The following is an 11,982-nucleotide window of genomic DNA, read 5'->3' as shown; positions in this document are numbered from 1 at the left end:
CGCGACTGAGCGCGCAGCGCCCGCGCGCAAGCAAACTGACGGCGAGCGAGAGGCAAACTCCTCAGGTGTCACCACGCCTGGAAGGTGCGACGCACAGACTTGGCCCCCGCCCTAGCCGGGGTCAACATGGCCGCCGAGGAGGGAGGCGGGGCGTTCCGAGTCCGGGCAGGAGGGGGGCGGGGCCGCCGTCGGCGGAGCCAGCGCGCAGGCGCGGGACGCTCGCTCGGGACCCGGATGGAGGTGCTGAGGTTGGAAGCTCCGCGGGGGTGGTCTGGACGCGCGGGCGCGGAGGAGACCCGGCGCCAGCTCTGGAGCTCTGGCGTTCTCCGGGGAGGGAAGCTGTCAAACTGAGGCCGAGAGAAATTAGGCGGAGGCTGCAGAGGAGCCCCGCCCCTCCGCCATTGCGGCCTCCGGCGCCGCCTCTTCCTCTGCGGCCTCCGGCCCTCGTCTGCTTCCGGCCCTGTTGCCTGGCCCGGCCCCGCGCGGTTCCCTCGGGACGAAGCCCTGGGCTGTGGCTCCCTTGGGGTGAGGGTCGATATCCCATCCCGGGGACGAACTGTGTCCGCAAAGTGCAGGCTGGAACGGGTTCCCTGCACCGAGGGGCTTAGCAGAAGGGGGCCGCGAGGCCTCTGGGGCAGAGTGCATCACCCCATTGAGGATGCTTAGCCTTACCCAGAGAGTCCAGGACCCCAGTTCAGCAGGCTTTCCCAGATAGCCCCCCATCACCGTACGCTTTCAGCAACAACGTACGCTGTCGTTGGAAGAAGTACGGGCTAGGCCTTGGAGACATGGGTTGTCCTGTCCGGAAAGGAATACATACCCTTTGTGCTTTCTGGCAAAACGCGCTCGTGACATTGGCGATAAGGTTTAGAACGCCGAGCATGAGGCGCTTGACGTGGTGGGCGTGTCGCTCCTCAGTTTTCACATCCATAAAATGGCGATGGTAATTATGCTCTTAACTGGTGTCTAATGAGATCTCACGGGAAAAACTAGTTCTAAGCATCCTGCCAGTTAGGAGTGATTTGACAAGGGGCTTCTTTCAAATGGAAGTTGGCAAACAGCGAGAGCGCTACTCGTCTTGATTTTACTTGGCTTAACTGTAAACTTAAGTGCGGGTTGCATCGCCTGCGGCCACTGAGTCCAGAGTTTGAATGAAAGAGAATGAGAGTCTAGTCAGAATGCAAAGGTGGGTTCAGTACTTTTCCTTTCCCTGCATCCCTTATGCATGCGGCTGGGAGGCCGGTGAAGAAAAGAACGGATTCATCCTAGGGCAGAGAAGGAGTTGGGTGTGCGGTTTTTTCCTGTGACCTGTTTGGGTTTAGCGAATCTGGTGTTGGAGACGGCGTCTCTAGTCTGAAAATAATGCTCCCTGGGATGTTCAGAAGCTTTACTTTAGACTGAATTTTCATGAGGAAACCTATGTGAAGTTGGGAGGTGAGCGGTGGCCCTGTTTTTTTCTAGGCCTCCTGGTGATGAAGCAAGCAGCAGGTGCCCCCTTGTGCTACGAAGGGAGTACTGTCGCTGTTAGCCAATCTTGTCCCCTTGATGGAGGATTTTATTTTCTCCCATGGTTTCTGTGACTTTGTCATTTGCTTTGTGTGTGTGTGTGTGTGTGTGTGTGTGTGTGTGTGTGTGTGCGTGCATCTGTTTGTGTATATGTGTGTGGCTACAGGTGCACCATGGCACACCTGAGTGAAGAGGACAGAGGACAACTTGTGGGGGTGTCTTCTCTCCTTCAGTTCTGTGGGTCACCAGAGTGGCAAGTGCCTGGACCTTTTGGGCCATCTTGCTTTTTAACATGAAATATGAGAGGGGGAGTACTTGGACCAGTGACTTTAGATCTAGACTCAGAACTGGTGATGCCGTATCCTGCCCTTGCTACGCTGTCCCTTTACATGCTAGGTCCTGGGACAACTAGGATTCAAAGCCACTGTGCTCATAAGTAAAGGATAGCAATGTAAAAATGGCAGGGTAAGAGGCAGTGACAGCATAGGGCAATCTAGTGGGATCAGAACATTCTGGAAAGCAAGTGAAGCCTAAAAGCTTAGAGGGTGTTAGCCACCTGAGAGAAGAAAGGGGGCTTCCGGCTCTTCTTGCTTAAGCACAGAAGGAGCCATGACTGCTTTTAAATTGGTTTTTTTTTTTTTTTTAAAAAGCCTTGAAGTGCATTATGTGCCTCAGAGTGGCTTTGGGTTTTGTATGTTGCTGCCACCCCCTCCGAGATGGGAAATAGCCCTAGTGGTAGACTCTGTCTTTGCCTTGAGTTTGTTTTAGCGATGGGAGCTGGCCGAAGTCCTGCTGAGCAGTGGTTTTCTTTTCCTTCGCCACTTAATTTAACAGACCAGCTGAACACACATCAGAGCGCCAGGCTGGCATGTGTAGTTATTACAGGCTTCTAGTGTGGTTCTGTGCCCCACTTCGGGGACTCTGGTTTGGGAATTATTTTATTATTCTGGGCAAGAGGGAAAGTGCACACACCAAATAATAGCAGCCACAACATTGATTTGTGTTGTGCTTTGTAGTTTAGTCCATTTTACCACAGTGACAAATTGGTGAGGTTGGGGGTGGAGAATAGCGTCACCTATTTTACATATAAAGGACTCACAGGGACTAAATGTGAGCTTGCAAGTGAAGCCTGGGACTTGAACCCAGACCTTTGACTCCCACCTAAAAGCATTGAAGAGGCTTTTAAAGTTCTGCAAGCTTAGCTTTCCAGTATCCTGCTTCAAAGTGACACCCAGTGGTCCACCTGCCTTCAGGATGAGTCTTTCCTCTGGGAAGTCAGGTTTGCCATAGTAATGTTGAAGGGGATGGCTCCTGTGAAGAAAATGTTATTGATTTGCTTTTGGCCCGTGTGTGACATTTTCTTCCTTGGGTGTTGGAGTTTAGAAGCCTGAGGAAGCTCAGTCCTGATGGTGTGAGGATGTGGGCCCTGGACCCTTACCAGAAAGAGGTGCTGAGGTTTGCAGTGAGCTGCCGTGTCCTGACTCTAGCGTTACAGGTCAGTCTCTGATCCTTTCCCTGATATGCTCTCGCTGTATGACTGAGCTAGGAATGAAGACTAAGTGGTTTTCATTCTTCACTTCCGGTGTGCCTCGGTGTGTGGTTGGACCCTGACACACTAGGCCTGGCAGCTGGAGAGTGGCCAAGAGCCTTAGCAGTGCTGTTGACCATGAAGCAGCAGCAGGGGTTTTCCTAACAGCCTTGGGTAGCTGATGGTCTTACCAACCGGGTGCTTTTAAAGGTGTGTGTGTGACTGCTTAAAGTACTGCCCAAGGTTCCCTTATTTGGAGTCTGAGTTCTGTGTTACCTGAGTGGGAGGGAGGCGGCCTTTCCAAAGTTCTGCGACTGTGTGTAAATATTCATCAGTAGTGACTCCCTTCTTCTCCTTGCTGTCTCAGCCACTCAGTTCTCAGTATGTTTGCCCTTTTGCCACCCCCTGCCCCCAGGCTGTCTTTTTTTTTTTTTTTTTTTTTTTTTTGGTTTTTTTTTTTGGTTTTTCGAGACAGGGTTTCTCTGTGTAGCCTTGGCCATCATGGACTCGCTTTGTAGACCAGGCTGGCCTCGAACTCACAGCGATCCGCCTGCCTCTGCCTCCCGAGTGCTGGGATTAAAGGCGTGCGCCACCACGCCCGGCTGAGGCTGTCTTGATACATATTTTAATCAAAATCACACAGGTATGAATTATTTGGTGCCTAGCATAGTGCTTTGTACTTGGTAGGCCCTGAGTTTATGATCATGAGTGAACATAGGTCAACACCCTAGAGCTGCTGAATTAACACAATGTGTGTCTGTGTGTGTGTATATCCGTGTGTGTGTGTGTCTGTGTATCTGTGTGTGTGTGTATCACCCATATCTGGGGCTCCAAGCTGCTTCCTTTGTAGAACCCTTTTCTTTTCTCCCCTATTTTTAACCCCCTCTGAGCTTCTAGCTCTGAATCCTTCCTCTCCTATTAAATGAAGCACTTCAGGGTTTGCTGGCTTTGGGGATTAAAGTGTCTTTAATTTGGTGGCGAGTGCTGTTACCTGTGCTTGTCACCCCTATCCCATTTCTTTTCACTGGAGTGACTTGATGAAGAAACTGACCAAGAAGAGAGTGAGCCTTTAAGTGAGCTGTGCTCTTGTTGCTAGGCTGGGGAGCCTGGCTTGGTGATGGCTCTGGCCCAGCATCAGCTGAGTTCCTGGCAGAACCACAGGAACAGTGCAGCTAGTCAGCATCTGGGACAGGGAGCCAGGACAGCTGGGGCCTCATTCAGTGTGAGCTTGGAAACAGTGTATTTCCTCAAATCCCTGAAGTTCAGCCACCAAAGTTATAGTGAGTACCTGTTCCCAAAACTGTGCTGAGTTGTGCAAGGCCATGTTTTCCCTCAAGTAGCTGACAACCAGTGAGGCAGAAAGACGTGTAACAATAGATTGGATCTCGTCCTCTCTTTGCTCACCCCTTCCAGCTCTAAAGCGCATGCTGTCAGAGCTTCCCCTAGCCACTCTGCGTCGTTGCTGGCATCTCTGTCAATGAGTTATTCTTTGAAGGTTTTGACTCCTGGTTCACTAGCACTCTTTCTGGAACTACTTCTGTTGGTGTCTGCGGTTTCAGTACTAAGAAGATACACATTCTCTGCCCTGGTCCCTCACGGCACTGTGCTACTTCCTGTCAGGGATCTTGTCTTCACTGCTCCCGTAGCATCACTCCATAGCCCGCTCCTGCTGCAGAGTCTGTTTTATGCACCTCACTCTTTGACCACTGTCTCTGCAGCTCACTCCTGTTCCCTCAGATCTGATTTTTCATTCTCTCTGGCTGTGTAATCCATGGAACCTACCATGTTTCTGTGGCTTTCAGTTTCCTGTCTCACGAAGCTGAGTCTGTTCCACTGTGGCAGTCATTGCCATGCATGCATATGCTCTTTTGTCCCAGCACCTGCTTTACCCTGAGACAGAAGTCTAGTCTTGGTAAATATAGTGATCTGCCTCCTCCATGCCTACAGCTACCCATTAAAACAAAAACAAAAACAAGGGCTGGAGAGATGGCTCAGTGGTTAAGAGCACTGACTGCTCTTCCAGAGGTCCTGAGTTCAATTCCCAGCAACCACATGGTGGCTCACAACCATCTATAATGTGATCTGATCATACTGTATACATAATAAATAAAATCTTTAAAAAAAAAAAACAAAAACAAAAAACGCAAGCATTGGGCGTGGTGGCGCACGCCTTTAATCTCAGCACTTGGGAGGCAGAGGCAGGCGGATTGCTGTGAGTTCGAGGCCAGCCTGGTCTACAAAGTGAGTCCAGGACAACCAAGGCTACACAGAGAAACCTTTCTCAAAAAAACAACAACAAAACCACTGCATGCATAAGCTCCCATTTTCTGTTAGCTAGGCAGTACCCCCTTTGGTTTTTTGTTTTGTTTTGTTTCTCTTGTTTGTTTTTAAGACAGGGTTTCTCTGTGTAGCCTTGGCTGTCCGGGACTGGCTTTGTAGACCAGGCTGGCCTTGAACTCACAGAGATCTACCTGCCTCTGCCTCCCAAGTGCTGGGATTAAAGGCGTGAGCCACCACGCCCGGCCAGGCAGCTTCTCTTACCCCATTCTGCTGAAATAGCTCTAATGGGTCACCATTGACCTAAATGCTAGTGAAGTCAGTGCTCAGTTTTCACTTCCTATCTTATTGGGCCAGTGAGCAGCATTCAGCCATTTCTCAATCCTGCTTTTCACTTGGTTCTAAGATACTGTTCACCCCTGGGCTTCCCACACCTCACTCATCCCTCACTGTTCCTGCTTCTCTACCTGGAACTCACTGTAGACCAGGCTGCCTTGCCTGCCTCTGGCTTCTGAGTTCAAGAGTCAAGGCTCGAGCTAACATGCCTGGCTTCCTTCTTTCTATGCTGGATCCTTACTCCTTCCATGAGGACTCCACCTTATCCTTGATGGGCTCCATCCTCGGATCTCGACTCTACCTCTGCCTTCTCCCCGGGCATCTCCTTCAGTCTCACACCTGGGAATACCAGCCCTGCTTACGTATCCGATTTATGTGAGTCCTGATCTGGCTTCTCATTTGTAGACTCAGGCATCTCCTGCTTGGTGTTGAACTTAGAGTTTACTAGTTAGCACTGGAGCGCCCTACACATGTGTGTGTGTGCACACACACACCCCAACACGTCCGTCCTTCCCATTTTATTACGTGGTGATTCTTCCAGTTACTCACCGTCATCCTGGTTCTCCTTCACCCCACAGGCACTCTTCAACACCATCATCCCAGACCACCATGCAGATGCCTTTTCTCCTCCCCGCCTGGCCCCCTCCGGCTCTGTGGATCAGCTTATAGAAGGTTTTCTGGGTGGTCTGTCTCGTTGGGATGCAGAACACTTCCTGTTTATTGCTGAGCATGGCTACCTTTATGAGCACAACTATGCCTTCTTCCCTGGCTTCCCCTTGGTCCTGCTGATGGGAACTGAACTGTTGAGACCCTTGCAGGGCCTCTTGAACCAGCGCAGTTGCCTGCTGGTCTCAGTAGCACTTCTCAACTTCCTGTTCTCTGTGCTGGCTGCAGTCACACTTCACGACTTGGGTTGTCTGGTTTTGCAGTGTCCCCGCCAAGCCTTTATTGCAGCGCTGCTCTTCTGCCTCAGCCCTGCCAATGTTTTCTTGGCAGCTGGCTACTCAGAAGCTTTGTTTGCCTTCCTAACATTTAGCGCCATGGGGCAGCTGGAGAGGGCCCGGGGCTGGGCTAGTGGGCTGCTCTTTGCTCTTGCCACTGGTGTGCGCTCCAATGGGCTGGTCAGTGTTGGCTTCCTCTTGCATTCTCAGTGCAGAGGCTTTTTTTCTTCTCTTGTGGTACTGAACCCCTGGAAACAGCTCATCCAGCTGCTGGCCTCTCTGTGCTTGTCAGTGCTCACAGTCAGCCTACCCTTTGCCCTCTTTCAGTATTATGCCTACACCCAGTTCTGTTTACGAGGCTCAGCCCACTCCATTCCTGAGCCCTTGGTACAGTTAGCTGTGGACAAAGGCTACCGGACTGCAGGAGAGAATGAGCCCCCGTGGTGCTCCTGGGACCTTCCTCTGATATACAGCTACATCCAGGATGTCTACTGGAATGTTGGTCTTCTGCGCTACTATGAGCTCAGGCAGCTGCCCAATTTTCTGCTGGCTACACCAGTGGCTGTACTGGTCGTATGGGCAGCCTGGACGTTCGTGAGCACCCACCCTTGGTTCTGCCTTACACTTGGGCTGCAAAGGAGCAAGGACAGTGAGAGGCTGGAGAAGCCCCGCCCTGGCTTCCTCAGTCCAAAGGTGTTTGTGTACCTGGTCCACGCTGCAGTGCTGCTGCTCTTCGGAGGTCTGTGCATGCATGTTCAGGTGAGGCGGGTCTGCCTGGGATGCTGTGTGAGTGCAGCTGAAACCTTAGACAAGAGAGCTACTCATGCCGCCTGTAGTCAACAGACAAGGTCAGGCACAGCTGTAATCCCAGCACTGGGGAGGAGGAGGGTTTTAAATTGAAGTTCAGCCTGAACTACAAAACACTTTTCATATCTGCATAGGCTAAATAGCTAGACAAGCACAAGCCTAGGGCGTTCTTTGTTCTAGAATCTGAATCAGAACTCTGAGGATGGGACACAAGTAAGATAAAATTACTGCCGTACTGGAGAGTTGGCTCAGTGGTTAAGAGCACTGTCTGCTTTTCTAAAGGTCCCGGGTTCAATTCCCAGCACCCTCATGGCAGCTCACAACTGTCTGTAACTCCAAGATCTGACACCCTCACACCAATGCACATAAATTAAAATTAAATAAAAATATTTTTTAAAAAAAATTACTGCCGTAGTGAGTCCATGGTATGAACAGGGAGGCAGACATAGGAGGCAGGTAAAGCTAGGGGCTAGCCAGCTCGGTAGACTGCTTTCCTAGAATGCTTGAAGACCTCGGGTCCTTTCTTAACACTGCATAAAACTACCTGAAATCTCTGTGCTTGGAAGGTGGAGGCAGGGGAATCTCTGTGAGTTTCAGGCACTACTCACTACTTAGTGACACCCTGCCTCAAAAAAAACAAAAACAAGGGCCTGGCGTGGTGGTGCACGCCTTTAATCTTAGCACTTGGGAGGCAGAGGCAGGCGGATAACCATGAGTTCGAGGCCAGCCTGGACTACAGAGCGAGTTCCAGGACAGCCAGACCTGTTACATAGAGAAACCCTGCCTCGAAAAAACAAAAAACAAACAAACAAAAGCCATCCTGAGCTTTATAGAACCCATTTGCTTATTTCAAATTATACTAGTGCTGTAAGAATTAGAGGGCCGGTATGGTGGCGCCGACTTTAATCCCAGCACTTGGGAGGCAGAGACAGGTGGATCGCTTGAGTTTTGAGGCCAGCCTGGTCTACAAAGTGAGTTCAGGACAGGCAAGGCTACACAGAGAAAACCTGTCTGGGGGGAGCGGGGGAGGAATTAGCTGGTGGTAGTGGCACATGTCTTTGGTCCCACTCAGAGGCAGGCTGATTTCTGAGTTCAAGGCCAGCCTGTTCTACAGTGTGAGTTGCAGAACAAAGGCTACACAAAGAAACTGTCTCAAAACAAACAAACAAACAAAAAATTCATCCCAGTGGGTAGGTCATAGACCAGTTTGAGGCCAGCTGGGGCTACATAGTGAAATCCTGTCTCAAACAAAAAATTAAATCCACCCAGGCATGGTGACACATGTGTAGCTCCATTGCTTGGGAAACAGAGGCAGGGAGAACATCCTGAATTCAGGGTAAATTCCCAGCCAGCCAGACCTACGCATCGAGATCCTGCTCAAGAAATCAAATGAAAGTTCAGATAAAGTACTGCAGGTGAGTTGAGAGAATAACTTAGTGGTCGAGTACTTGCCTAGCATGTGAGAAGCCCTGAGTTCAATCCCCAGCTCTGAAGTAAAGATGTAGGGGAGTAAAATAGTTTAGTGGATGCAGGCACTTGCTGCCAAGCCTGATTGACTCCACAAGATGAAAGAAGAGAGCTGACCACACAATCTGTGTATTTATTGTGGATGTGGAAAAGTACTTAATTCACTAAGGGAGGAAGGCATCATACTTTAAATGTGTTCTGAAGACAGAAAAACAAAAGCAACTTCCCATATAAGAGGCATGTGAGGCCTGGCATGGTGGCGCACACCTTTAATGCCAGCACTGGGGAGGCAGAAGCAGGGGGATTGCTGTGAGTTGGAGGTCAGCCTGGTCTACAAAGTGAGCCCAGGACAGCCAAAGCTACACAGAGAAACCCTGTCTCTAAAAACAAAACAACAACAACAAGCATGTAGGAGTAGGGCGATGGCTGAGTTGATGAAGAGCCTACAGCCCAAGCTGAAGCTGCATCCTCAACTGAGCACCCACGTAAGAGCTAGGCATAGTGGTGCTCATCTGTGGTCTTAGTGCTGGGAGAGAGACAGGAGGACCCAGGGTGTGCTGGCAGCCAGTTTAGCCAATCAGTGAAGTCCAGGTTCAGGGAGAAACTGTCTCAAAAGATCCCTTCACAACCATCTTCAGATACATAGACTGAGATCAGCCTGTACTTGGAGCCATCATTTGCCACTTTGTGGGTTCCTCTTTCTTCTGCCCTTCTCTGCCCCTTTTCTTCACCCTTTTAACCCCCAACCCTAGATAAGAGAAAAAGATAGAGAGGAAAGGAAAGAGATCCCTCAATAAAGTCAGAGGTCTGAAAGGGGGTGACTTTATTGTTAAACTACTCCCTGCTGAATCGGGGCATCGAGCTCCTTGGGGAAAGTTTGATCTTTGCTTTCAGGATATCTAATTCATTCTTCCTGTTTCTTCTTTGCACATGGTTACTTAACAAACCACAACCAGCAACCACCCCGCTTCTTGGGGTCTTAGCATTTCTATACCCTCTGAAACGGCCCCAGAATTCCAAATGTCACAATCACAGAAATTGTCTGCAGCTGGCAAAATCATGCCCCTTCCAGAGCAGGAGGCAAATCATAGTCAGCTGCTGCAAAGCAGCCCGTTATCACCACACCTGGGATTAAAACGAAAACATGTTCTTAGAATATTTCTGAGTCTTTTGTTTTGTTTTGTTTTTTTTCTTTTCTTTTCTTTTTTTTTTTTTTTTTTGGTTTTTCGAGACAGGGTTTCTCTGTTTAGCCTTGGCCATCCTGGACTCACTTTGTAGACCAGGCTGGTCTCGAACTCACAGCAATCCGCCTGCCTCTGCCTCCCGAGTGCTGGGATTAAAGGCGTGCACCACCACGCCTGGCTCCTTTTTTTTTTTTTTTCTTTCAAGACACAGTTTCTCTGTGTAGCCCTGGCTGTCCTAGACTCGCTTTGTAGACCCAGCTGGCCTTGAATTCACAGAGACCCACCCACCTCTGCCTTATGCATGCTGGGATTACAGGTGTGTGCCACCATGCATTTCTGTGTTTTTTAAAGAAATCAAAATTCCAAAACTCTTGACTACATGCACTACATAAAATTCTGTCTCCAAAACAAAGCAGCAGCAAAAAACATTCTAGGCAGATGGGGGAAGGAATGGGTACAAGCCGGGGTGTGAGTCTTGAGCACAGGTGATAGACATCTTGTCCAGGTTTTGGGATGGTGGTGGCAGTACAGGATTAGGGGCTTGAGTTTCTATCCAGTTATAAAGTTCTTGACTGTCTCCAGGAAAGTCTTGTCCCCACACTGACCAGCCCTCTCTCAAAGACGTATATTGACAGTTGTGATGTTCTCTGAGCCAAGTGGTTAGAGGAAGTAAAAAACAGCAATCTGTGGCTGTGGCTGCTTCACCTGTAAAGTGAGTGCCAGGCAAGCTCAGACAAGGTAGGTCAGAGCACTTGGAGACTTAGCTTAGAGCTCCCTTGAGATGGGAAAGGCTGAACCAAGACTTGCCACTTCTCTCTGCGCCATCCCCTGTGAGAAAGCCTCCTCGGGTTCCTGGCCTCCAACACAGACAAAAACTTAGAGACTATGGGCTAAAATCAGATCACATAGCGTGGTTAGCATTGGTCGGCCCATACTTGTGATTATACTGAGACCGATGATTGGTAACTCAGGTCTGCTGGGCTGGTGGTGCACACATCTTCATCAGGCCGCTTTGCTGAATTTGCTTTCCTAGTGTCAGGCCATGACTCATCCAGGCACGTCACTGATGCTCCAATCAATATGGCTTTTCTAGGTTCTCACCCGGTTTTTGGGCTCTTCCACTCCTATTATGTACTGGTTTTCAGCTCACTTGCTTCAGAGTCACGAACCACTGTTGAGATCTGTGGACACTGCACCTGGGAGGCCTCTTGAGCACTCCCCACCAGGACAGAAGCCCCTCAGAAACTGTCTCATGGAACTCCTATACAACTGGAAGACTTGTTCTCCAGTCACAAAGTGCGTTCTGGCCTACTTCCTGACCTACTGGCTCCTGGGACTACTCCTCCATTGCAACTTCCTGCCTTGGACTTGACCTGGAGTCTCAAGGGATGAGCTAGAAGCTGATGTAACCCAGGGTCTGAAAGCTACAAGACATCCTGGCTGGGACTGCCCACACATCCTGACAGCACTGTCCATTATGGTCTTCCTGTCTCTGGAGGCCAGTTAGGAGAGGAGACGGTGAGCACAGGAGCCCCTTCTCGGGGGCGGAGGGGGCGCACGGTACAGTGTAGAGCAGTAACTGTTTTCACTGCTGAGTGGAGCTGCCTCAAATCTCCCTGGGCGCAAGCATCAGGCAGTCTTTTTTTTTTTTTTTTTTTTTTTTTTTTTTTTTTTTTTTTTTTTGGTTTTTCGAGACAGGGTTTCTCTGTGTAGCCTTGGCCATCCTGGACTCACTTTGTAGACCAGGCTGGCCTCGAACTCACAGCGATCCGCCTGCCTCTGCCTCCCGAGTGCTGGGATTAAAGGCGTGCGCCACCACGCCCGGCCAGGCAGTCTTTTGTTGTTTGTTTTTGGCCTTTTTTGAGACAGGTTCTCTGTCCTGGACTCGCTTTGTAGACCAGGCTAGCTTCGAGCTCACAGTGATCCGCCTGTCTCT

At 50.0% G+C, this 11,982-nt stretch overlaps 1 protein-coding gene across 6 annotated transcripts; it reads left to right on the top strand.

Moving 5' to 3' along the window:
• Positions 1 to 213: 213 nt before the first annotated feature.
• On the top strand, positions 214 to 11,584 carry Pigv (phosphatidylinositol glycan anchor biosynthesis class V). Of its 6 annotated transcripts, XM_051171251.1 has the most exons (5): positions 386 to 943; positions 2,890 to 3,001; positions 6,226 to 6,320; positions 6,945 to 7,347; positions 11,140 to 11,584. In XM_051171251.1, exons 2-5 carry the CDS (start codon positions 2,924 to 2,926, stop codon positions 11,416 to 11,418), a joined length of 855 nt encoding a protein of 284 aa, XP_051027208.1. In that variant the 5' UTR covers positions 386 to 943; positions 2,890 to 2,923; the 3' UTR covers positions 11,419 to 11,584. The 6 variants fall into 6 exon arrangements, with proteins under 6 accessions (XP_051027209.1, XP_051027208.1, XP_051027205.1 ...); XM_051171248.1 differs by having other exon boundaries at positions 386 to 525; positions 6,226 to 7,347; XM_051171247.1 differs by having other exon boundaries at positions 6,226 to 7,347.
• Positions 11,585 to 11,982: the final 398 nt, after the last annotated feature.

The sequence above is a fragment of the Acomys russatus genome, chromosome 29, assembly GCF_903995435.1.
Source record: "Acomys russatus chromosome 29, mAcoRus1.1, whole genome shotgun sequence".
Lineage (NCBI taxonomy): Eukaryota > Metazoa > Chordata > Mammalia > Rodentia > Muridae > Acomys > Acomys russatus.
Note: the sequence above shows the minus strand (reverse complement) of the source record. Positions and strands in the feature narration are given on the sequence as shown.

What these genes read in the sequence shown, in the direction of transcription:
- Pigv (XM_051171248.1), top strand. Translation starts at nt 2,924, where the DNA reads ATGTGGGCCCTGGACCCTTACCAGAAAGAGGTGCTGAGGTTTGCAGTG. An exon ending in TCCTGACTCTAGCGTTACAG is followed by an intron (nt 3,002 to 6,225) that starts GTCAGTCTCTGA and finishes TTCACCCCACAG; the next exon opens with GCACTCTTCAACACCATCAT. An exon ending in GTCTGTGCATGCATGTTCAG is followed by an intron (nt 7,348 to 11,139) that starts GTGAGGCGGGTC and finishes TGGCTTTTCTAG; the next exon opens with GTTCTCACCCGGTTTTTGGG.